The 27,351-nt window shown below is 38.1% G+C and overlaps 1 protein-coding gene across 1 annotated transcript; it reads right to left on the bottom strand.

Moving 5' to 3' along the window:
* Positions 1 to 1,006: 1,006 nt before the first annotated feature.
* tpd52 (tumor protein D52) lies at positions 1,007 to 24,182 on the bottom strand. The gene is made up of 6 exons (XM_041966885.1): positions 24,031 to 24,182; positions 7,763 to 7,887; positions 6,739 to 6,887; positions 6,146 to 6,247; positions 3,381 to 3,429; positions 1,007 to 2,852 (listed from the first exon to the last, which is right to left on the bottom strand). The coding sequence occupies exons 1-6, from the start codon at positions 24,149 to 24,151 to the stop codon at positions 2,730 to 2,732; spliced, it is 669 nt and encodes a 222-aa protein (XP_041822819.1). The 5' UTR covers positions 24,152 to 24,182; the 3' UTR covers positions 1,007 to 2,729.
* Positions 24,183 to 27,351: the final 3,169 nt, after the last annotated feature.

Below are 27,351 nucleotides of genomic sequence, written 5' to 3'. Positions count from 1 at the left end.
TCATGTGAATGGCAGTTTTGTCCTTGGCTTCCCTCGTGTGTTCAAACAAGGAAGTGCAGCTGAAAGAGGCTAATCTGAGCCTTGCCGTTTCCAGGACTCCAGCACATGATAAAATTCCAGACTTTTCCACACAATAATTTACAGATTTTGAGAAATCTGTAAATTATTATTAGACCAGACTTATTATTCTCCCCAGCCACTTCTTCTAGCTCAGTGGCTCCCAGCCTTTCTTGAGGTCCTCCTTCATGCAAATGCTGGAAAGCCATGGACCCCCTGCCCCATGCTGTCCTAAAACCATGCTTGGTTTCATGCTTTCAAAAGCGAGATTATCACCATAAATAATGTATTCTGGCTGAGTCCTGTCCTTTTTTAATTAAATTTCTGCTTTACCAATGTATAGCCTGACTTTTTCCCCTTAAAATATCACAATGCCTCTGAATGTTCAATGGCTTGGGGACCCCCATAGATGATGACCCCCATAGTGGGTTCACAGGCCAGTCTAGAGACATAGTCCCTTCAGCGTGTCCTAGGTCTTCCCCGGGGTCTCCTCCTGGTGGGATGTGCCCGGAACACCAAGTTTATTGTGAACCCTGATCCCCAGTGACAGGGTTTCTCTAGCTCCATAAAAAACATAGAAGATAGGAAAAGCAGGAAGATATTCATCTAAATTAAAATTATTGCACTTCTCGTTTGATTTCTTACCAATTCTCTGAACTCATGTTTGTGTAAAAAGGAATTTTAATTAATCTTTAACACAACCTGATACTAATTCTGTAAAACTGCTTCACTTAAACAACCAGCATGTTTTTTTTTCTTTTAGATCTATACTAGAAACATTTGTCTTTGCATTTTCCTTCATGAATATTTGTTCTGATGCAAACATCTAAGACCTGCTTGACACATTTCATTACCATCTGGGTTCTTTGAACAACATGCCAACATTAATCAAGTTGGTAGTTTGGACCTGAACAATACCCCAAAAGTCAGTGAAGACCAAAGCAGGTTCCTTTAAAAGTATTTTAATTTGAGCACATTTTCACTGCGGTTGCTTAGAACAAAACAACTTACAGAACAAAATATGTGAATGTTAAATATGTGTTCAAATAAAATCCTGATGCCAGAGATAAAAAAAAAAAAGCTGTACCAAATTCTCTTAAAGTGAAGCAGGTCAAATAGTGTTACACGGAGACAGAAGATACTTTAGTAACGTTAATAAAGAAACCAAGAGCCTGATCCACAGTCTGTTTGGCGAGTTGCATCACTAGAGTTCAGACTGGCTGTTAAGAGGCGATTAACAGTCATGCTGCACCTCTAGTCCACCAGCAGGGGAGGACTTGTACCAGGCTGGTTCAAGTGTTTGGACTCCCTCACTTTAGTCAAGCTTGTGTTCAAATAGGCTCTGTTAACTTTAACTCATCAGTAGACCTGTGCATATTAGTCATTTGGAAAAAAACAAGGTGTCTGATGAGAGTAACTGTTCACTAGTTAAATAGTTTTTAGGATATAAACAACAGCACAGAGAGATGACGCTGAGATGACTCTGATCTGATTTCAGTTTAATGTTGCAGAAAATTACTGCAAAATATAGTACTTGTTTCATGCAGTATGCAACCACTAAATCAAAACAAGCAGTTTTTAATAATTTTCCATGAACCTCAAAAAACAAAACAAACAAAAAAAAAAAACGTAGGGAAACATTAGGGGAAAGCCTGGACTATGTGTAAGCATATTACACACAGTGTTGGGAGGATAGGTGTCACCTCCCTCACTGAAACAATGGACGGGTGTTTAAATATTGACTCTGGCTGGCTGTAGAAGAGACATTTATTTCGCTCTCACCTCGGGTCAAGGCTGAACATCGACGCTGTGTTTGCTCTGACTGTTCTGCTGATCTTGGCTGTTTTCCTGTAGCTGTGCATAGCTTCCCAATAGACGGGATTTGTTCATTTTAAATGTGTTCCTACTTTTAAGTCTGTAGTTGCACTCATGACAGTGTTTAATCTGACCCAAAAAGCTGAGCAATTACAACATGGGGTCATACTTGTGCTCTATGAAACAAAAAGGCAATTTCATATTATTTAGACACAGTGTTATGACTATTGTATGATGTCTAAAATGGAAACAGAACAGTTTGGCCCATAAAGGTAACCCACAGCAAACAAGAATAAATCCAAACTGGAGGTAAACCACAAAACTGTTTATAACAATTACACCAACATATAATGCAGGGCCAATAACTACCTGGCTCACGTAAAAAGAAAAAGAAAAATTTATGTCACTCCTTCTTGAATGAAACTAAGTGAACATTGTACAATTTTTAACCTGGGTGATAATTTGATAAAGAAACAACAAACTGGAGCATGTTTGGCATCTGATCTTTGCTGGAGAAACAAAGGCAGAGAAAAAAGGAGTGCATGGGAAAGAAAAAAAAAAAACACAGCAGGGAAGGTTTCTCTCACAACGATCCCAAACACACTCAATGTGCACAACAGGCACAAAACCACGTGCCTGAACCCATCCCATGCTTTCAGTTTCCACACAAGTTAACAAGTGAGCACACGTGTGAAAGAAAAGAGCAGACAATTAGATCACAGGGAAGGCTTCTAAGTAATTTGCTTCCAATAAATGGAAACTGGCGCATAAGAGTATAGGGTGTGGGGGGGTCGATGGCCAAAAGGTTAGAGGGTCAAGTGGAGAAAGAGGAGGTCAGGGACGGGGTTAGGTTGGCCTCAGTGCATCAGCGGGTCAGGGGTGGGAGAATCCTCTGGCTGATTGATCAAAGACTCGCTGCTTGCTGGACTGCCGTCGTCCTGGTTGCCCGGATCGCTGGTGGTTGATGGAGTGATTTTAGTCTGAATCAGAAGGGAAAAAAAATCTATTATTTAGCTCTATTACCCACACAGATAGAAAAAGGATGAATAACTTAGGAAAACAAACAGCAGTTTCTTCCTGTTACTGAGCTCATACACAAGAAAACACTAAAGCAGACGGCCTGTTGTGGCTACCTTTAGCTTTTTGTATAATAACTAAGTGTAGATCTGTTCCCTGGTCTTCATGTCTGTTTAAGTCACGGCAGGTCGTCTGCAAAGCGACTGCTTCAACACAAATCAGCGAGGCGTTACTTTGTGAGGAACAGTAGTTGCTGTTCAGCACATGTTCAACGGTGTCAGTGAAGGATTATTCCTCAAGACATCAGACTAAAGTTTGATGTCAGAGTTAAAAAAAAAAAAAAAAAAAAAAGAAGCACGATTATAACTGAAGAAAACCTGTGAGGAAAGTTTCCTGTGCCGGAAAGCAGTGGGTGTCTGAGTAATAATCTTACATCAGGGTCACGGCAACGGCAAAGCTCTGTCTGCAGTCACACTTTATTAATCTGTTACCTTCAGTGTCTCCACTTTCTCCTCAAATGACTTGAAAGGTGGTGCGTTCCTGTGAAAGGAACAAAAGACATAAAACAGTAGGTGACACAATCACAGACACGCCTACAGGTGACTTCATCACACTCAGTAAAACTTGGGGAAGCAAACACATGCAACACATCTTCCCTTTAAAAGGAGGAAGGAGCTGGTCGTCCACTGCAAGCACAACTTTTGGATATCATGTTATCTGATACTCTGTACACACAAAGCAGTAATTCCTAAAGTGACCCCATTCCTTTCTGTTTCACTGAGGGGTGTTATTTTTCATGAGGGCAGAATAAAAGGGACGAGACGAAGAAGCAGCAGTGTGTTTTCAGGTCATTTGTGGCATAGGCATGAATAGAAACATTTTTTAATAAATATATTGATCAATAATCAAGTTGATTTTGAGCAAAGGTACTGAGAAACTGAGAACTAATGTAAAATTACGTCTACATTCAGGAAACTTGTGGGTCTCTGAAGGCGGGTGTTTCCCCGTTCACAGCCGCTCGACGCTGCCTCTGGTTTTATCTCCTTATTTTTTATGAGATTTTTGCTAGATCTCGGGAAGCTTGACGAAACAGTGGCCTGGCTGAGTGAGATTATTAAAGCTGCAGCGCCGCTGATAGCAGATAGAAGCGCTCACTCGTTATCCACAAGGTGCACACTCAAGTCGCCTAGAACATAAAAAGCTGCTGCTCCCCTTTTTCTAAAGTTGTCAACACTGTGTTGCCTCATGTTTAAATCAAAATATAGGCACTGTTTGTCCACCGATCACATCTACATGAACTTTTCTGGCTGATCTTACCTTATGGCAGGCATACTAGCAGAGTGCTGTATTGATTGTAAGCTATCCGACAGCATTGTGGAGAAAAAAAGTTGGTGTTAGTTAAGAGACAGCATGCACAGACACGAAGAAACAAAACTGTATTGTATATTATAACAGAGGCTATGTGCTTATCATATGTAGGTCATTAAAGACACATAGAATGACCACAAAGCTCATACACACATGTAAGAGCACATAACGTCTTTAACCCCCAGGTCGCCCTTTGACCACCCTAACCCCTCCAAACCATCTCTGAGCTCAGGCTCATCTGTAAGGCTGCATTTCTCAGCACACAGCAGCTTTGAGGGGGCTAATAATCTTGTTTGCAGCTCAATAATCCAGAAAGGAGGAGGATGACAAGAAGAAGAGAGATTAGGACCTGAGGCGGATCAATGAGAGGTGGAGCTCAAACTGAGCAGACTGCTTGTTTTTAAATCAGCAAGTCTGAATGAAACAACTGAAAGCTCTGACATTCTGACAGAACACCTGTATTGTGAACAGCACTTTAATTAAAAATGTTATTTTACTGTTACTTAGCTGGAGGCAGGTTTATAATGGGGGTGCAACCCAACCAGTATGCAAATGATTTGTAAATTGTGCAAACCCTACAGTGCTGCAACAGCACGTAGAACGTAGATGTTTTAATATAAGCTCAGTTTGAAATTCATGCCAGCAACACACCGCCATACAGCTGGTACAAAAGCTGCGTAACGGTAAAAACAACATGCGGTGGAACAGTATCATAACTCTGCATGAGTTTTTCCAAAATGTAAGTGAAAACAAACTTGGATGAAAAGCTGAAAGCTAATAGAAGCATAGCATGAGCAGATGCACATTCAGGAAAAACATCAGCGAGCACAGTTTGCTGCTGAATGGTGTTATGCTAGTTAAAAATTTACCCTGTGACCCTGAATTGGATTAAGCCAGGATAGAAAAGGGATGGATGGAAGTTAAAAATTTACAATGTGAAGGAATAAAAACTGATTTTAACAAGATCTAAAAAGGCAGTGGTCTTCTTAGGGCTCAAATTAACTCAATATGGACTAAAGTAAAGTCTGTGAAGTGTCTGATTAGGAGTTGATTTGCAAATTATCGATGCAAATCAGTTCATCCTGTTTTTTTGTTTTTTTTTTAAATAAAGATTTTAGCAGTCTCCCAACATTTCTGGAAACTTTTGAATCTCATGTCACCATATTAAACAATACATAAATTCAAGGATGCAAAGACGCACATTTACAGAACTCCTTTAATTCCGTTCAGCAGAGATTTATGAATCACATAAATATATGAAAAGTTCAAATCTGCCAACATGCAAAGTTCAGTTGGAAAAAATTTGGAAATATTCAAGAGATGCACACACCACTGCACTCCTAAATGAAAGAACATTTGGCAGAACAGTAAAGAAGTTATTATCTCCATTGAAGATTGATAGTTGGTCATAACAAGCCAGACAGTTTTGGCAGTCTTAGCTAAACATATTAGATAAAGACCAAAACCCGTAGAGGCCAAATGCTGATGTAAGATCCTGGAATTTGTGGTGTGCTTACACTTAAATTGTTTATTGGTTCTGAAGCTAACTTATTAAGAGCTCTAAATTTTTAACATAAAGCAGGCAAAACAAGACCAGTTTTGGAGCTTGAGATATGGAGGTCACTGCTCTTACTTAAACATGAGGGTTTCATGAATTTCATTTGTTGTCTCTCTGTTTCTTCTCACAGGAAGGACCCACAGTAGGAGCATTTTTTAGTCATGTTAGCCCCCACCCCTGAGGAAGCAAACCTGAGGATTTCTAAATATTTCTCGGATTGTGACCGGCTGTGTGGAGCAACACATGCTGTGGTGTTTCAGAAGTTTTGCAAAATATAGCATGCCTTTAAATTTACATATTGAGTTGTCATGATGATGTCATCTGACTCACCTGACATCCTCGAATTTCCTGCTGATGACTGAGCCCATGTTGGAGAAGGCAGCTGTAGCCTTCAGACTGGCCTGAGACAGCGTTTCAGATGTCCTCCTATAGCTGAAACACAGACAGAGAGAGAGGGAGGAGGGATGGGCCACAAACAGAGAGGATATGAGTGTGATAAAACAGACTGAAGGATCAAAGACAATAAAGAGGCATGAAGGTCAGAACTAAACTTTAATATCTTTTTCTTTTTTTCCTTAAGCCTGACATCAGAATGCTGCTCATTTCCTCCAAAATATATCCCATCAAAAAGTTTCACATACGCCAGAGGCAACCTGTCAACAGCACTGACATCTTTTTCCTCCTTTAGCGGAGACAAATTCTCTGTAGTGCAGGCAGCAAACTATCATTTTACCATATTTAGAATAAAACCACAGAAGTGTGATGGATACAACGAATAATTTGAAAATAAAAAAGTGAGACACTACAAAGGCACCTCAAAGTTTGGTAAAAGTTGAAAAATTAAAGCTCGACAGACATCACAACAATTCAGTAAAACTTTACATGCTGTTCAGTCATGGGTAAACGGGTGGGTGACTACTTACGCAGTGGAGGTGGTGACCTCCTGCCAGGTTTTGGTGATGTTCTGTTTCAGCTCATTGAGAGGTGTGATGCCCAGCTTCCTCTTAATATCCGCCAGCTGCTTCTCCTTTGCAGCCAAAACCTGGGTGAGAGTCTGGATCTCATCCTCGACCTGAATGTATGCAAACACACGTACAAACATTTGAGTCTAAATGTCACTAAACTTTGCTTAAACTTATTTGTTTGAACTTATTAAGACCTTATACAACATATATAAGTAATAAATGTCTTCCACCAAGACAACCATGTCTGGACTTTGGTTCTGGCTAACATTCAAGCAAAATCCCTGAGATAATTTCTACTTGTAAACATAAAAATAAACAAACAAATAAATAAAAACAACACATAAAACATCAGAATTAATGTTTTATGGACAAGTCTGACCTAGTATTATTGCCTATTTTAAAACTGGAGGAAAGATGTGGAGAACATGACTAAAACATATTATGAGTTTAAAGTCAGTCATCAAAAAGAAATATTTCAGAAGGATTAAAGTCCCAGACTCAATCACAGAAAGAAGAAAAGCCCGTTAAAAAGGGGTCCAGACTAAAAAATTGAAATTACAATCTCATAAAAGTCTCTGTATAATATTTTAGTTTAATGTTCTATTGTTTAAAGATCCCTTTAAATGTTGGAGTAGTGTGGACACAAGATATTAATATAGAAAGCTATGAGTTAAAAAGTTCAAATGCATTAGTTTATATTCACTTTGTTCACTGTCCTCTCCTGTAGCTGGTCCAGTAACCAGAGGACAAAGTCAGGTATAAAAACTGTTGCATATACAGTACCAGTCAAAAGTTAGGACACATTTTCACATTAAATTCAGTGGGTAAGTGTGTCCAAACCTTTGACTGACACTGCAAATGAAAACAATGAAACACAAATGTTCATATTCTATCCTAACCATCTTCCTTATTTGCACAGAACACTGTCTTTAATGTTCAACACTTGAGGTTCACCCTCTTTAATCCCCCGATCCCTTCTGACCTTGGCCAACTCCTCTTGAAGCTCCTGACGCTCCTCCTCTGTCATGGCGGGTGGAGAAGATGGACTGACAGATGTTACTGCATCCTCGCCCATCTCTGGGACTGAGTCTGGATGCTCCTGGGAACCTGAGAGGTACAGAAAAAATACATGAAAGCTCCTTACTTTGGAAGTCATGGGTCCCTTTAAGACTACAGAACTGATCAAAGTGATATTTCTAAAGACATGCAGGCGGCCATGCTTGCTTTGAACAGGTGGCATGAGCAGACAGGCTGAGGTTGGTTACTATCAGACTGCTCCTCTGGAGGATGAGGAGGAGAAATAAAGACAGTAAAAGAATATCTGAAAGATATACGCAAGTCAGGGGGGATAAACGCTTCACAATGTTGCACACATACACTTTAATTTAAACTGTACAGGTACACAAGATACACACGAGCAGTATATAGGGTATTCTACATGAAGACATCCTGGATGTACGTGTGTGTCTGTGTGTTTGGATCTGCCAGTCACAGCAGATGAAGATGTTCTGGGCCTGGAATAAATTAACCCCTTGGCATTTCACTGGGTCGCAGGCGAGGCGCTTTGGGTGTTCCTGCAAGGTGTACCAAGGGGATAAAGTAGGGTTAAACAATCAGTCTCAGAGGTAGTCTGATTTCAAATTGTACAAGGCAAACCCAACAGCTGACTAAAACAGTGCTCAGAAGAGGCTTCTGAAAAGTGTTGCAGAAGGTCTGTTTTTATTAAAACCACTGTTCAAAGTGGCTGCATTCACCGCCAGCCACCAAGCTGGAATGCAAAGCAGTGATGTCTGGAGGAATTTAGGGGTGAACTAGCAGTCAAATGTGTCTGTGTGAAAAGAGCCCATATCCCAGAACAGTCCACATTAGATACATGTGCATCTGTGTTACAGATCACACTTTCAATTCTTTAACGTCGACATGTAATCTGAAAGCACACACCAGGCAGAGTAGAGATGAGCTGACGAGGCGGCATGACGAGGCAGTCTTCTTTGAGGTATTAAAGTTAGTATGAAAAGAGCTATTTAGATACAAAATGGTATTCAAATGTGGTTTATGGACTCAACCAGCAACCAGCCATTGCGGTACTGCACAACATCCTGTTTTAAAGCAGCAAATCTTACAAATAGGCTAACTGGCATTGTAAAAGTCTCACTATTGCACTGCATTGTGGGAAGCCTATGCCTGCTTAGGCTCCAGGGTTATTTTATCCTACTGAATAGCATGTTTGTATGGAAACAGAGTAAGGCTAGCTATTTCCAACATTTAGGCTAAAGGAGACTGAGCATTTGCTGCTTCAAAGTTTCTTACAACATGTTTTGTTTCTTTTTTCTAGACATCCATATTAAGACCTGACAACACGAGTACATATATGATCCTGACAATTCCGTTATATAGCCTAACTTGCAATTGTACATTTAATAGTCTTATGGCTATGATGGCTATATAAATCAGTATTATAAATTCCATTGACAATAACAGACTAAATCACCCTCTGTAACTAAACTAGATTCTCTTACACTGGCAAACTGTTAAAATTGTTTGTATTATATAAGCATTTTTCAAGCTATTGACAAGAACTGCTGCCTACAAAAAACAATATAGCTGTGGATCAGAATCATACCTGTATCACATCACACACGGTTTCATTACTATAACTTGTTTGTACTTGGTTTCTCTATACATGCTCCTTTTCCCCTGTACACACACCTAACAGTGCTGCTATTTTGAACACTTCATACTCACAGCAGAAAAATGAGGAATGCAACTCCTAATCTATCCTCCCACTCCCACCTCATACCAAACACTTCCAAACCCCAAACCCCTCTTTATGTCACGCACCAACATCTCACCTGAGACTGTTGAAGAAGAAGAAAAAAAGGAGAGCTGTCCAATCACATGGAATTATAAATGCAAAATATCTACGCATTAGAGGATGCTGTGAGAAGTGAGAATCGGTGACAAATAATTTTACAGAGAAAAGAAAAGTGGGCATCACAGTAACTAGATAAGAAATACAAAGACAATTCTCTTTAATCTCGAAACCACTTCCAATATTTCTCAGAAGTTAAACACTGTAGCTTCCCTCAGGCTCTTAGCTCATATATAAATGTTCTCTCTTCTTATTACAAAACAGATACACACACACCTTTTTACAAAGACGGCACTCAAAACATGTCATTCAAATCTTTAACAATAGTACTTGAGTTAGAAACTGCATCTCCTTATTAAAACCTGTTTTGTGCCACTCAGGAACCAAATTTCTATCTGATTTTGTAGATCCTGCAGCCAGAAACAATCTCATTCCTAACTTTGGAAGTTGCTCTGCACAAGTTTCTGTAAGCCTTAAATGAGTGTGTAAAGTCAGTAGCTGCTCAGAGGAAAAGGAGGTACAATGACATTGTGCATGAATGTACACAGACACAGCAGAGCTAAGTAGCCCTCATGTCCATGGAACAGAGGAAACACGCAATTCTTCATCACTGTAGCTAACAGCTGGTATATTTTACAAGCTTTTTGTAGTTTAACTGAGCATGTAAATACTTTCTTTCAATTACAGCAATAAATTTTTAGTTGAGTAAATACATGTAAAGTATTTACTGACACACGTTCTGTTGTATTTACAATTAGATTAGTGTCCATTGTCTATAAATGGTTAATGTAAAAAGTGAACACACAACTTGACAAACACTAATATTACCTTGAATATGTGTTTACAGGCTCAATGTAGAACAGTGATGTACTGAATGAGCCAGTGTCACTGGTGGAGATGGTACAACCAGGTGGCCAAATTCCAACAATTTTGTTATTGGGCAAAATGTAAAAAATCCATCAAACCAATGCATAGATCGCACTGTACTTCATGATCTGACACTCAATGTTACACCTCCATATGCTGATAAGCTACTTCAGGCTCCCCAATACATACACACACATCTGAGTACAGCTAGTTTTGGAAATGATAAAGGCAGTATAGATGAAAGTATTTAGGGGACAAGGCTAAATATTATACTATAATAAAACAGAGGTTTGTGTATAAACACGCAATGTTTTCCTGTCTGAAAACAAATGATTAAATTAGTGAAATAAAAATAGGCAAAGACAGCTGTTACCCACACCACCAACAATTATCATTTGTTCCCTCCCCCTTACAATTTGTGCTCCCCGAAATTCTTCCTGTTCAATGAACCAGAAGCCACGTTTTGTCTTTGTGTTCAGAACACAGATACACACACAACACACACATCAACACATCCTGCACTCGGCCTCTCCCTTTCCCTTCTTGTGATTACCTCTGGTTTTGACAGCTGGTGAGCTGGGTGGTGTGTCGCTGTAGGCTGGAGAGAGGAAAAGGTAGCTGGCGTTGACTCCTTGTTCAAAGTCAAACGGAGAGTGGTATTCCTCCAGAGGTTCCATATTTACAGCTTGCTGTGTGTTGTTGGTCAAAGTGACAAGCACCTTCTTGCCACCAACACTACCTCAGCAAAGCTGGCCAAGTGCTGATTGTCTGCATGTGATCCAGCCGCGTGCTGGCTGTTTCTGTGTTTCCTTGTTTACGGCACCCTGGACTCTTGATTATGTGATGGAGAGGAACACGTAAGGAGGTTTTATATTGGCTTTTTTTTTTAGGTAGTCAGAAGCTCGGAGTGAAACTAAAGCAACACCACGTTTTCATTATTCATTTCTTCAGTAGGCCAAGGTGTTGTAAACCCCCAGGTCCTATCTGGCTGTTAATAAGTTACCTGCCTACTCAAGCAGCTGTTGCAGCACACACACACACTCCCTCTTCCTCTCCACTGTAATCCCAAAGGTCAATTCTCAGTCCATCCTTTCAACATCCATTCCGTGTCGCCCGTGTTCAGATGCTTGCCACAAGTAGCACATGTGCTAACAGTGGCTAGCGCTGCAAGCAGCATTGCATTACTCTGCTTTCAACACCCTCGTTTGTCCCTACAGACTCTTTCCTCACTCCCTGTCAGTCACTGGAAATAAGAGAGCTTCCATTTGTGTGGGGAAAGTCATGTGATGTGTGTGTGTGTAGGGGAGGCATTAGATGAAAAGCATAATCTGCAGTGTCCCAGATTACAGCAAAGCGCTAATCCAGGCTGGCCAGTCCAGCTTGGAGCAGCAGTAATGCTAGTCAGCTAGAATGGAAAGGAGAAGATGCCGGAGGCCACACTGGGTATTGTGTGTATACTAAAGAAAGCGCACTGTGTGTTCATACAAGCTAGTATATGCATCACTGCTGAGCCACAATGATATTTACTGAACCATCATTAGACAGAAAATGCTCAAAGAAACATTTTCACCAACACTGAATTTAGTCTTTTTGTTATGTCACACTGTGTATTACAAGTGAGTCAGCTAGGGTTTAAGGTAGAGAATTCAGCTGTGCAAAAATGGATTACAATACACACACAACAATCATCAATGTTTTTCAACACTGAGACTTTGAAGGCTAAAATAAAGTAAAAACTCATTCTGGTGACATTATTTCAGAATATGACTTGACATCCTCAGATTGTTTAGCTTTGTGAAAGGATGTATACAAGAAAGTTGATTTAACTATCACTGATCAATTCTGACACAGTAGCAACAGCCAAAATCAAGACAGACAGTACAATGTGGTGAACACTGAACATTAAGAATGAAGAGATGTAAGGTCATAAATGTCACCAGTTACCATTTGTTCAAACATAAAAGGTAAAAATATGTTACATTCAGAGGAGCTTCATTTTAAACGTATAAAGCAAATTGTTTTTTCCCCTGAGTTCCTTCAATCCATTTCAACAAACATTCTTCCGTTCTGAGGAGTCAGACAAGCAAGTCTGTGCCGATCTTTTCCAGGAAATGCCTCACATTAAGAGACAAGGAGAGGCACTATGCTGGCAGCACTGAAGCACTAGGGGGGACAAATTCCAAGATCAACTGTGTCAAAGAGAAAAATCATGAATAAAACTTTAAGGTTAAATTGATTTAGTACTATGCTAACATGGAAGGTATTCATAAATACTTAATAATGAACACCTACTAAATAGTGAAATTGTCTACTAATGGCTTAAACTGTTTTGGCTCAGTCTGCATCACCAAGACATAAAAAATTTCATATTCAAAAGACAGAGTAGCTCTTTAGTTCCTCCTCAACACTAAAGAATAATGATGATACCAGCTGCAGGATTTACTTTAAGCCAACCCTCTAAGACTTTGCGTCATATTAACAACCATCAACTTTCAAGCTTAAGCTTGTTTAAGAGAACTTTGCTAATCATTTGAGGACAGCTTCTTTTTTTTTTTTTAACTTAGATGGTTTTGCTTTTCATGTTGACAAACTATGTTTCCCATTTGTCAGCAGCAAATAACATGATTAGCTTTAAATGTTGCTAGCATGAAAAAAGCAGCTGTGAGCACCGCTCCAACACACACAAGGACACACACTTTCTTGAGACATGGACTCTTGCTAGCCATTGCAGAATGTTGACATTTCGTGGAAGCTCCTACAGTCTCAAGTGAAGTGTCAGACAAATGCAAACAACGCTGGGTAAATTAAAAAAATATTGCATTAAATAGGTTTACATAGCAAAAGGATCTTTAAGGAGGGAATCACCTACTTAAAGATTACACACAGCTGCAAACGCATTTGAAATGATGCAACAGGAATCTGCCAAAACATGTTGAAGTATTTAAAGGAGACTAAATATTTCTGATGAACTGGATTGTCAGGAATCAGTTAAAGAAAAGGAGACCATTTTTGTTTAGAAAATATCGATCTGTTTATTAAGAGGAGGCTTTAGTAGAGTATTTTTTTATTTCGACTGCTCTTGGCATGACTGCATCTGACATGGTAAAATTATAAAATGTTTTGCATGAATGAAATCACAAGAATCTCAGCTTTCCAGTTGTATGTGAAGCCACATAAACACAGCATGTGTGTGCAAAGCAAAGCTGTTGACGACCCACCGTTGAACCACTGGAATGGTAGGGGATTAAAGGCTTTAGTATATATGATTTTTATCAGCAGAGGTGCACTGATGTCAAGTTCTGCAACATCACAAAAAATGTATTTGATGTTCTTCTTCTCACATAACACTCATAACTCATAACTGGGCTTATTGAGTTGCACAGCATCCATCAATGACGGCGAGACATGGCGGTGCCTAGAGGCCATGTGGAAAAAGGTGAGTCGGCTAGCTCTATGCTAGGAGATGAGGATGTTTTAAAACCCCCACTTAAAACCCCCATATAAAAAACAAAACTAAAAAATAAAAAAAAAACTTTACACGTAGTTTCGCACAAACGTTACTGTTCCGGTCCTTTCTCTCTTTCTGCTGCAACTTCATCCTCTCCCCTCCCTCTCCTGCTGTGAATCATGACGGCTGTCGGTGATCAGCTGATTAGCTTTTCTGTACCGTCTCTCTTGTTGCGTTTGTTTATTGTTCAGCTGAGAAGCAGGAAACTAGCGGTTCATGATTTACACTGGCACATATTTACCCCAGAATATTTTTGGATGGGCTAGTAATAGCAAGCTAAATTTACCAGTGTCATGTCAATCAGATCCATGTCACTATCACACTAAAGAATGAAAAATGTTGATAACACCCTCCTCAACTAGATACTGTTTACCTTTATTTCATATTACTTTTCAGTATTTATGAGGTTTGCTAGTGACACAGCTGTAAAATCTACTAGTCATCAGACAGCCATGAACACATCTATGAAGATAGATCAGGTTCAGGTATCTAACCTAAGAGTGAAACAGCAAAAGGAAGCAAGGGGATGTCCTCTCTAAATCTGTGATTTATTTTTTATATATATTGTTGATGAATTATGTGATATATCAAATGTGTTATCTTGCAGCCATCCCTTAAATGTAAAGTTGGAAAACTCAGCATCTTCATAAATAAGGAGAATGAAGTGGTTTTTGGTGGTTCTCTGCTGTGACAAGGCACCTACGTGCCCAAAATCCGCTTCTTTCACAGAGATTATGTCAAATTCAGATTTTTAATATGGCGGGTATATTAACTTTGTTTATATGTTAAAAATTTAATGTGCTAATTTCAAAGATTTATCTCTTCATTTATAATTTAATTTTGCCAGCCCTGGGGGGAAAAAAATCCCAAATTTATTTGAATAATATTGGAGATATATATATATATATATATATATATATATATAATTTAATTATCTGGCGACCCCCTGAAATTATCTTACAGATACAATGGGGGTTCCAACCCCCAGTTTGAAAGCCACAGCTCTAAATCATTGTTGCAGATGTTGGAGACACAGGTCTGATCATTAAGGAGCCATGAATGTGGTGAAAGAAACTATGAACGGGCTCTAAATTACAAATCAGAGAAAGACCCTTCACCAACAGTAGTTGACAGGTGGTAAAATGATTTATCCTTCAGTTATGCAGGGTCGGGTCTAGAAAAGGTCTGATGGGGGGGCAGATAGGGGCAATGACCAGGAAAAGGGGGGCACAAATGAGATTTTTTAAAAGGTCCTGATTTGATGTAATATTGATTATTACAACTAAAGTGATCACCTAATGTAAAAATGCAAAGAAAAAAAAAGTGAGCATTTACTTTTCCTCTTTGTTGATACAATAAAAACGGGCATATTTTAGACATAGACATAGTGTTATCTGAAAAGGGCCTGACAAATGTAGAGTGTTAATTTCCATATAAGCGGGTAAAGAAGAAAATCCAATCACACCTGGTCATTCAGAACACGTAAGGATGCATTTTAACACCAGTGTGTGAACCTTTGTTCTTAGAGTTGTCCACTTGAAATTAAATCACTGTTAATATGAAGACTGTCACTTTTTTCCAAAAAGTCAAATCTAAATGAATTTTTAATAAAACACCCAAGCTAATACTAGAGTGATCTGAGCAGGATCATAGTTATAGCACTTGTAACGGTCTGCTACATTCATCTACACCTTTTATGGTCTAAAGCACTAGATGCTGTTATTTTTTAATATGAACAAAGTTATGTTGTTCAAAAAGTTTTCACATTCAAATAGATGTTCAAACTTTGAAAACAAGGTGACAGTCTTACTGCCAATGTAAAATGGTCGTTCAGAATGGAAAAGGTAATGCTATTTAACATACATATTCTAATCTGTTTATAGTGAATGCATGTCTTACAGCTGCCTCTGTTGAGTGGATTAATTAATAATTAACTCTTAATGATGTAAACCTTATCTGGATCCCTGTGTTCACCACTGTGACAAGGCACCTACATCTGTATCCCTCACATACAGATTGAAAGAGCTTATAAGGTGCTACAAAAAAAGCAAGATAACTTGCTGACAACAAATTAAACAAATAATTTTAAAATTATAATGGACTGCATATTAATGAAATGCACATGTAACAAACAATTAGCTAATATTCTCAGTTTGAGTAGAATACGTTATGGCACAAAACTGAATAAAAATTATATATTTCAGAAAGCCATTGTATAACAAAAGGGGTCAATATTAATAATAAAAAACAGAAAATAAATTATAATAAATATTTCTTAAAGGTAAATGTTTAACATGTAAGTTAATGTTATGTTAATGAGGAAACTCTAGTCTGAGCCTAACACTGAAACATCTTTGCAGCTCTCCTGACCAGTAGAGGCACTCATTCATGTGACACTTGTTAAAAAGAAAAGGACTAGTAGAATTGAACAATATTTAAAAATGATCAAATTAAAGTCACTAATCAGCCAATTTCTCCAACAGATTTAAGCATGTTTTTGGATTGAATTGTTTACCTCATTAATTGAAGAGATAAGAACACAAAAAATAACCAATAGTATCAGTCCACCTAGACTGTAACCAGGAGCAAACGGCCACTTTAAAGTGGTTAATGAAGCACAGCATGAGATCAATTACCCTACTATTCAAAGCATAGCCTGTCACATGATTAGCCTAAAACAAGAATCATGAGACATGGATGACTGTGGATGCATCAACAGGGCCCATAAAGTTCCCATGAGATGTGCATCATGGGAAAACAATAAGAAAGGCATTGAACAGGACACAGACACTGTACATGTGTATCCAACCTAGACTTTTTCTGAGTGGATGGTTAGCAAACAGACTGGAAGTGGGGGGGAAGCAGTGACTATAATCCTTTCTAAGCTAATAAAATTCACCTGCAAATGTCTCTAGGTAGATATCAAGCTTGACAATCTACAAATATTCTTACACAGGCATACATAAACACATACATTTATATTTATATATTAGGACTGCAACTATTGACTATTCTGATGGTCGATTAGTCACCGACTATTAAAACGACTAGTCGACCAATCGGATTATGCATCTCATAATTATTAAATGGATCTTATTTCACTTTCAGCTTTGAAATCTTGCATGAGGTTATGTAAGTCTGACGTGCCTCCTCTTTAAATGTTCGAGCATTGCAGAAGTACTTCCGTGTTACACAAGGTCCACTTTACAAATCTCACATGTATTTAAATTTATTTTGTAAGTTTAAGGGGAAGTTATTTCAGACTTTTGAAGTCTTCTGCCGCCGTTTTATTCCCTGGTCCGCCGCCATATTTCTCCCCAGACGGCGCATGTGCAACTCTCAGTAGAGATATGGAACAAGACGATGTTTCATTTTGTACGTTTTTTTTTTGCCAACAATAGCCGACGGGTAAATTCATTGTCTACTATTTTTATTGTTGACAATTGTCAACAACGTCGACTAATCGTTGCTGCCCTATTATATGTACAAATAAAATTTTTAACGACTGAACGCATGCACAGCATCCATCATTTATTAAGATGAGCTGGCTCTATGGATGGTTTTGACGTCGTCACACCTATACCTTTTAACACCCATACTTTATTGGTGAGAGATTTTAACATCTGGATTTTTCCTGTATTAAAAGAAAACCCAAAACAAAACAAACTTTTCACATAGTGTTGCAAAAACGTTGCTGTTCAGCTGAGAGCGAGGAAACTAGCGGTTCATGGTTCATTTAGGGGCCATGAATAAGGTGAAATTATGAACAGGCTCTAAAATACAAATCAGGGGAGCTCTCCTTTTTCACAAAGTAGCTGACAGGTGGTAGAAAAGACTTATGCTTTGGCTATGAAAGGCTTTGGTCTTTCTGTTAACTGGCATTTTTCAGGCATAGTTGTGATTAATTTGTAAGCTGTGATTAATCTGATTAAAAATTTGAATTTATATAGAACATATATATATATATATATATATATATATATATATATATATATATATACATACATACATATATATATACAGGACAGAGAAGCAGCTGCAGTAAGAGGCTGATCTCAATGCGGTGCAGGACTGAGAGGTTCAGCAGATCCTGTCTTTAGACTGGCTGGGGAAATCTTTATTGATATTCTTATTTCATTCATTTTAATTGTCTTACGGTTAATATGTGTATATTTGTAAAATTGTGAGATGCTGGTCAATATGAATTTTTCCTATGCAGATGAATATCTATACTGTTTGAAATGTGCCCAATGTGGTATTTAAGAACATAACATGTCTATTTCTTGTCAGCTTGACATTAGAACAGAGATTAGAGTGGTATAAACCAACTCATCTACAAGCCATTCCTTAAAATACTGCCCTACACACCAATAAATGACTAGGGACCTATTTTAAAAAAAGAGAGAGAAAAAAAAAATGTTTTTCGTGAACTTACAACTTTTTTACTTTATGAGAAAAAGAGAGGAATTGTAAGTACTTGTGTTAGTATTGTCCACTTAATATCAACTCAGCTTGAGATAAGCACTCACAGACATTTGTATTCTTACATAACATGTCAAAATCCTGGAACATCTCTAAAACATTATAGGACCATTGCATCTGTGAAAGTAGCGGAAGGAAGGAAGGAAGGAAGGCAGGAAGGAAGGAAGGAAGGAAGGAAGGAAGGAAGGAAGGAAGGAACTGTTTCTGATTATATTTGTTAAATCAGTGTGCAGTCTTTCACAGAATGGTGAACCATGTTACCATGTCACATCATTTATTCCTAACAAAACGTAGGTCAGACATATGCAGACTTATCTGACATACATATATTAGATACTTATTTCCTCAATGTCCCTTATGTGCAAAGTAATCAAACTGTGACACCATGGGTGGACCAGTCCTTACTCCTCTGGATATTAAAACAGATGCAGAGAAAACTGGTGATGTTAACAATTCTTACTTGTCCTTCTAAACCCATCTCTAATATAAATATAAAGTACAAGCAAGAGAATAGTGAAAAACAAATAAATTTCTCCACACTCAGAAATATTTCTTTTAGTGGGACCTGCTTTGTATCAATCACATCTCAGTAGGGGTCATGCTTGCGACACTGCCTCAGTAAAAGTTAATTAGAAGTTTTAACTAGTTTTGTCTTTAAACAGGAGGTTTGGGCATGGTGTTTGTTGTTCTCACTTACTACCATGAAGAGCGTTGCTGGTAAACTCAATACATTTGCAATGCAACTGAATTAGACAATTAAATCTTCAGTTATTTAGGACTGATAATTAATAGGCTACACATTGTACTCCATCTACCAGTTACCTGAACTTTCTCTCTACAGCGTCATGCTGGAAGGTAGTCGGTAGGATGCAAGCACTTTTAGGCAGAGCACTGCTACGCCAAATCTCACAAGTTCATGATAAATTCTCTAGAAAACTGTACTGACAGCAAATGAATGAAATGGCTTCAGAGGATCTTTTTGATCCAGATAATCTAAAAACTGTACTGTGCTACAGTAGAAAGTATTGTTTTGTATTTTTGCCTGGTTTTATCTTGTCAAAGATGCTGTGAGTATTACCATTACATTGATCCAATGCTATGCTAGAAACGTAATCAACAAGGAAAATGGAAAAGCTTTAAAGCCTATAATATTTGTATCCATCATAATTAATATGTTGTATTTTCAATCATATGATTGGTGTGGTCACGCTTAAAGCCTGGCACACACAGAAGGATTTTTTTTTTTTTATTCTGATGAGATTTTTTTATCTTTTCGAGACCTCGCACATGAAGAAAAAAACAATCTGGCATTTAACAGTGTTGATCATACTGTGTGTGGTGTGCTCCGATAATCTCATCACAGAACAACACACGCACAATGCTGTACCGCAACCGATCTACAGTCTAGTCCTCCGAGCCATAAAAATCTCGCGTGACCAAATGTGATCTAAGAAAACGAAAAAGAAGAACCATAGCAACAACCGGAAAAATGAAGAACCATGGCAACAACCGGAAAAATAAAGAAGAACCATGGCAACAACCAGAAAAATGAAGAAGAAGAACCATAGCAACAACCGGAAAAATGAAGAACCATGGCAACAACCGGAAAAATAAAGAAGAACCATGGCAACAACCAGAAAAATGAAGAAGAAGAACCATAGCAACAACTGGAAAAAACCATCCAGCATGGAAGAGGATATACAAGACGAGAGAATGATGGTGGTTTTGAGACTATTGTTAACAGAAAAATCCAGAACTGAAAAGAATAAGATTTTGGAGACAGCATGAACATGGATTTTATATCCTTTCTTACTCCTCAGTCAACTTGCTCTCTGATTGGCTACATTCTGTTCCAAGTCACAATCCACAGTCATAATTCAGGAGTCGTCGTCTTTTCACACACACGTGAAGACTTTTGGTCGTAAATATTTAACATGTTTAATACTTCCGATTGTCAGTTACAACCCGTTTCGGAGCAGATTGTCTGGACGAATTGGCTCTTAAACACACCTCAAACCAAATAATAATTTTATAGGAAAATCTTATAAGACTCAGGATAATTGGGCGTTTACCGTCCTTGGACAGGAAGGGGCAAAATGGGAACAAAAACAGCTGGAAAATCTCTATGGCTGTGTCCAAATGTGCACCCTACTCCCTACATAGTGCCCTATATAGGAGTCACGCCATTTTGTCGGAGTGTCCGAATGTCCAAAGAGAAAAAAGTAGGGCACTCAAAATTATCCACAGTGCATCTTGAAAAGTAGTGAGCATCGAGGGTCACTAGACGGGTCAATATAGACCACAGTGCATTGTGGGCAGAAGCTCAACATGGCGCAAGGAGGTGAAAAAATTGATCTGTGCCAAATTACCTATAAGCAAACAAAGAGTAAAATACAACATAAGGAATAAAAAAATATTTACACACAACTTTGGATTGGATTTGGAATGACATCTTGACGCGGGTTGTGGTTGCAGTGGTGACGGCGGTAGTCAGGTGGTTTGCGGCGACAAAAAACATAGGCAGCTTCGTGTCCAAATTGCCAAGAGAATGAGTGCACTATGTAGTGCGCTATGTAGTGCAGCCTTATATAGTGAACGAGGGGTTAGGGAGCAGGGTGGACATTCAGACACAGCCTTTGTGTACCTAGTTTAAGTAACCACTTATATCAAAAAACTAAACCCCTCCTTTTAAAGCAAATTACGACACCACAACCACTGAGGTTTTCTGAGATTTAATTATGGTGTTAGTGAACAAACATCTCTAAACAGGTTCTGACAGACATCCAGACATAACATCAGCTGGCATAATCCAACAAATCATATTAAACAGTACTTTAGTAGTTGTTGCAATCTGTAACAGGCCAGTACAGAAAATCTGCATACATGTATTGTTGCAGAGAGTGGTTCACTTTTGACATAAATCCAGAAAACTTTCAAACCTTACAGCTATGATATTTACCAAAATGCTCTGTCACTTAATAATAAAAAACCATTAAAGCTTAAATCAGACCTTAAACACGGCTATATAAGCCAGTGTTTACATTTACCATCTCGTTTAGTCAGGATTGTGACAAACTCATACATCAAAATACTGAACTTCACAAGAATTTACCATGAAATCACTTATACATGAAAAACATACAAAAACATACTTAGTTTGATTTTTGTTCTGCTAAATTAATTTCTTGCTCAAACAAATCAGCTGTGCATTGCTGAGGCAACATCGTCTGTGAGAGACTTCCTCTGACAGCTGAAAGCAGTCAGTTGTGCTTTATAGAAATCTAATAAGGCAAAATTGTTGGCGACTGCTCATGATCAATCTTATTAGACAAGTGAGTTGAAAAACAAGATGGGCTGGTAGGCCGAACTGTCATTTTTTAACATCTTGTTTAAGTCCAAATTACAAGCTTCCATCCATGAAGTACAACATATTGAAAACAGGAGTCAGCCAAACAACAGACAGGGACCAACATAATTGCAAAAAGCATGTTTAATTCAACATTTTGGAGAAGAATTCTTAAGCGAGGAACCACTGCATCTGAGGTTATCTCATCTTTCCACTGTGTTTAAATCACATGTCCAAAGTATGCACAAGAAATAATTCCTGTACAAGACAGCAAACATATAAAAATGATAATTACCAAAGAAATTCTCAAAGAAAGAGTTGCTTGTTACTTAAAATATCATGTAGCAGGCTCTCCGACACACAATCAAAAGGAGAGCAGACTCCTTTGAGAAGCACCAGTAACTTGATATGCACTGACCTTCCCCTGCTACAACCTGTTAACCTGTCTCTATTCTCTTCTTGAATCTGCACTGCTTCATTTGAAATACTGAAAAGAGTGTGAAAAGATGCCTACATGCAGAGTAAAATTAACTGATTATCTGACAATTTAAAATGCCCTTTTCAGTCTCAAATACTGGGGACAGTCAAATATAAGACTGTTGGTGAATACAAGTACCAAAGAAAGATGCATCCAAGTTTGAAAGTGAAATTAACCCTGCTCTGTTACCATGACAACAGGAGCATAAAGAAAGAGAACACAATTGTTACTGTGATACAGTGATGCAGTGACAGGTAGGAAGTAGATGTACTTCTGCTGGCTGCAGAAAAACAAATCCTCAAGTGATTTTTTTTTTCTTTTTCTTTTTGGGTACAGTAATTTTCATGTAAATTTGCCATTTGGTAATCTAAATAATATTCTGATTCTGATATATATCAGTCCATAATATGGCAAAAGAAAGGTATAGCATCTACCATTTTCCAAAAGGGCCAGCTATTTGCTGCCTGAACTGTTGCCACATGTACACACATGATAGAAATAAATGTCATGTAGTAGGCACAAGCCTTTAAAAGATATGCAAAGCACAGCAGCCTCTCAATAATAGGAATATCTATCCATAAACCAAATGCAACTAAATCTGCTATTCTGAGCTTTACTAACTACTGTGTCCTAAGACAGAGAACTACAAAGAGACAGAGTTGTCTCACTCAATTTTTTTAGTCTGTAATGAAGAAATACAAATATTCAAACATAACTGATACCAGCCCAGCCTGGACACAATACCCATTTTATGTATTTCTCTTCTATAATAAAAACAAAAGGAAAGAAACATGCAGACATAAGGAAATTACACATATGAAACCAAGGGGGTAGAAATTGTCTTTGCTGAAGGGAAAAAGAGGTCAGAACTTCTTTACCCTACCCTACCATCCCCTTGAGGTGCACATTTTTTCTGGCTTTCACAAGAACAGCACACAAATCCAAAAGAACATTGTTTTTGAGAATAACGCGTCCAACATAAAAGTTGTACCAAACGTCAACTTTTCTTCAACTGCAGCACAAACTCGTGCCCGTGAATGAGTAGCATCTATCTCAACAGTGCAGCACATTACTGAATAAGTATTAAAGCTAATGGTTGCTTAACAGGAATATCCACGTGGATGGAGGAAAATAAATGAAGCAGTTATGGCAGGTGGTGTGCGTTCACAGCATACCACCTGTGCTACTTGCAAAGAAAATGCGTGCACTTGTTTGCCACCGTTCATGACAGCTTGGCTAATCCACACATTTAGGGAGAGAACGTGCGCTGTCAAACATTTGTGACCGTTTGTATACGTTTTTAGGACAGAGCAGTTACTTTAAACTCCTTTTCACCAACTGTCACAGTCTAATTTCAACTTCATCAACAAAAGGCAACTTCCTCGTTATCTTTTTACTAAAAGGAACTCGTCCGTTGGTGAAATGCTGAAGCATATGTTGTGTAATATAGCACCTCCGTGTTTTCTTTTAGACCGTTAGCACGCTATATTGGTAATAAATTTATAAAACTTTTTTCTTTTGAGTTATAAGAAATTAGATAGCTCATTCAATTGTAACTCGAAAAATAAACGTCCCCCCAAGGCAAACGTCAGACACAGCCCATAGTTAGCTAGTTTGGTTAACTTTCACAAAAGATAAAGTTGTTTCAAAACGTCGGTTATGACACTGCCACACCAAAAATCAAGTAAGTAATTTACCTTTCTCTGTATCCTCCATTGTGTGGCTGAAAATAGCTTCTGGATGTTTTATGCTCAGAGTGTATATCTTGTTCACTTGGCTGGGGAAGGTCTTCCTGTTCTCTCCCTCATGTTCCCTCATGTCAACTCGGCGTGCGGGGTGGGGTGCTGTTTTGACGTCATCACGCAGCAGTGTAAACATCGACAAGCACGTGGATCGAGTTTTACACCATCAACAATGCACAGCTGAACGTCGTGGACACGTCATTGTATGGGTCGTTTTTTGGCTGCATAACACAAACTCGAATATCCATTTCCGTCTTAAATAGAGAGTATAATCCTGTTTTAAAGTAACTACACAGATTATTTTGGGTTTAGCAAGTTAACAGATACCAAAAATGTACAAATGAAGACAGTGGGTCTGATTTTAGGACATAAATATTGATAAAATGAAGATTTGTTTTATTCTCTTGAATTATGAAAATCTAAAACAACATGTAACATGAAAAATACTGCTTCAGCTATAGGCAAAGGATAAAACTAAATATGAAGAAGTTGCCTCCCTCCCTTTTTTTCTTTAATTATGGGAATAATAATAATAAAGTTTTTTCTGTGAAAAATACTGCTTTATCTGTGGATGGAGGATTTTGTGTAAGCAGGAATTTTGTTTATTTGAAATAATTGCTTACACTTAACTTGCATTTTGTCTCATCCTTTGGCTGTTGTTAATTGCACAGGCTACAAATGGTGGCTCTTGGCTTTATGTGCATCCCAAGACATGCAAGTCTTTCTTGTAGATGAGACTGCATGTCTCAATGGGACTGCCTGTATAAACAAAGGTTAAAAAAATCTTTGCATTTTTTTAAATACATACATTTCTTAATAAAAACACACCCATCCAAAATTGCTTGGCCCCATAATAGGGACAAATCCAGCAGAATAATTAAATAACTCGGGCCATGCATGGTGCAGTTGGCCTTATTACACTGAACCAAGTCAAAGTGCTCATACAGAATCAGGCTAAATGTGTCAATAATCACCTAAAACAGTCCCAAATCCACTCTAGGATCAAATCTACCCAAAGAAGAGATGGCTAACCAAATTAACCTGGGGCTAATTTACAATTTAATATACCCATACACATCATCCAAACTCCCCTTGAGAAAATAACATGTGTAGGGAAGGACACAATGGACTTGACAGTCAAGTTCAATTACTCCTACGCAAGGCTGGACAGTGACAAAAAAATCAGCCAGGGCATTTTGAGTCGAGACTCGCCCAACAGGTATTAATGAAAAGACAATGTAACCCTGTGAATGAAAACAAACTTTCTTGTGACAGTGCTTGTACACTTTCTTGTTGGTGTATATGTACTTGTCTGATAAATGCAAACCTCCACCATCTTCCCAGTCCTATTATTCTATACAGTACTTAGCAGAAACCAAAAAGCTGCTTGGTTTAGTTAACCTCCTGAACAATGTACAACATATGATGGGATCCTGAAATTAGGACAGAGAGGAATAGAGGTGAGACATGATCATTAATGAATATTAAAATGAATAATGTGTTATTTTGCCACAAAAGCATCTGTCTGAAGGGCCTGTCTCTTTTTATCTCTAATTTTTCCGCGCCTCATTTCCATATTTTACTGTTATTCAATTTTCTCTCCTCGCTCTGTGTATGATTGATTGATTGACAGCCGTGGTCAAAGAAGGAGGAGGGGCATTACCCCCCGGCTGTAATTGGTCCAACCCAGAATCAGTCATGACTAACGGGGTCGATCTAGCAGTTTTGTTTACCAAAAGTTATCGACTATTACGAATACAAGTACACTTAGTAAAAAAAAAAAAAAAAAAAAAAAAAAAAAGGCTTGGCCTTGTATGCCTGATGGCCAGTCAGGCCTTGCTCCTCCGCCAGCGAAATCAGAGTTTATTCAAACAATATGAGTAAAAATGTAAATTAAATCAAAGATACTTGAAAGATTTACTCCCAATTCCATACCCGGGAGGATATATTATTATCAGAATCAGTTTTATTGTCATTATGCACGAACAAGCGCTCAGACACGTACAATAAATTTTCTAAAAGCCTTCCATTTTGCTAGTAATAAAAAAGTAAACATTATAAAGATATACAAAGAGAGAAATATAAACTAATTGTAAACCCTTAAAGGAAAAGAAGAGCAGTCTCCATGAAGTGCAAATTGTGCAAATGACACTATTTACTCTTCCCTGCACAGAACTGTCTAGCTTCATTCTGATTGTGATACCCTGTTTAGAGGTAATGCGTGTAAGAGCTGGAGAAATAGACACAGCAATTGTACGCATCAGCCTTAGCGCCCCTTTGGGAATAAACCCAGAGGGATATACTCTCCTATTACCTTCCACCATATTGTAATCAGTTAAATTCCACTCTTGTTCACACGCTGTATGTAAAGCTCTTAATTGAAAAGCAGTGAAACCAAACACCCAACTATGTGAAGCACATAACACATAAAAACAAACAACACACACATAGATAAAGAGATGCGCTCGTATGAAAGAGTGCCATCTGCTGGAACTCAGTTTGATGACACAGAATAGAAACAGGATCAAGAAACATGTTGATATGTAAGAAGGTCTTGTAGGCTTGTATTAACTCAAGGGCTCCCCAGAGAATGGCGGTTTGTCATTCAAATGGTCACATGACTTCCTTATATGGGTAAGCATTTATTTCATACTTTAAAGCTGCTAATTTCTTATTAAACAAATAAATCCTAGAATACGAAAAGGAATATTCTTAAACTATTATTTACTATAACATGCTAATGTGTATTCATTGCTTAGTTTATATATTTTAGGTATTATTCTAATACTGGTTGAATATATTTAATTTTATTTTAGTTATCTTGAATCACGTATTGAAATGACTATTTTGAAATAAAAAGTTTTTGTTAATATAATTGAAAATATTGAAATACATTAGTTCATTTTTAATAGATTTGTTTACTGTAGTACATGATGTATATCTTATATGTATATTCTATGTAATGTACTGTCAAATAAAAAATTTAACACGATACATTTGACACGCTCCACAATACAAGTGAATTTCTGTAGAAATATCATGTGACTTTTATGGTCACAACGTTTAGCACATGAGTTAAAGTGGGGCACACAAGTCGGCATTTATGGGCTGAGAAAACAAGCAACGCCAAAAAAATAAAAAGCATGCGGAAAATGGGTGCAGCCTTAAAACACAAAAGGCCCCTTGGTGATCAACAGCACCCCCATCTTCCTTTAAAAGCCGCCCCCCCTTCTCCTCCTTCCTCTCCACCTCTCCCTCCCCACCTCCCCCCTTTCC

This window comes from Melanotaenia boesemani, chromosome 17, assembly GCF_017639745.1.
Source record: "Melanotaenia boesemani isolate fMelBoe1 chromosome 17, fMelBoe1.pri, whole genome shotgun sequence".
Lineage (NCBI taxonomy): Eukaryota > Metazoa > Chordata > Actinopteri > Atheriniformes > Melanotaeniidae > Melanotaenia > Melanotaenia boesemani.
Note: the sequence above shows the minus strand (reverse complement) of the source record. Positions and strands in the feature narration are given on the sequence as shown.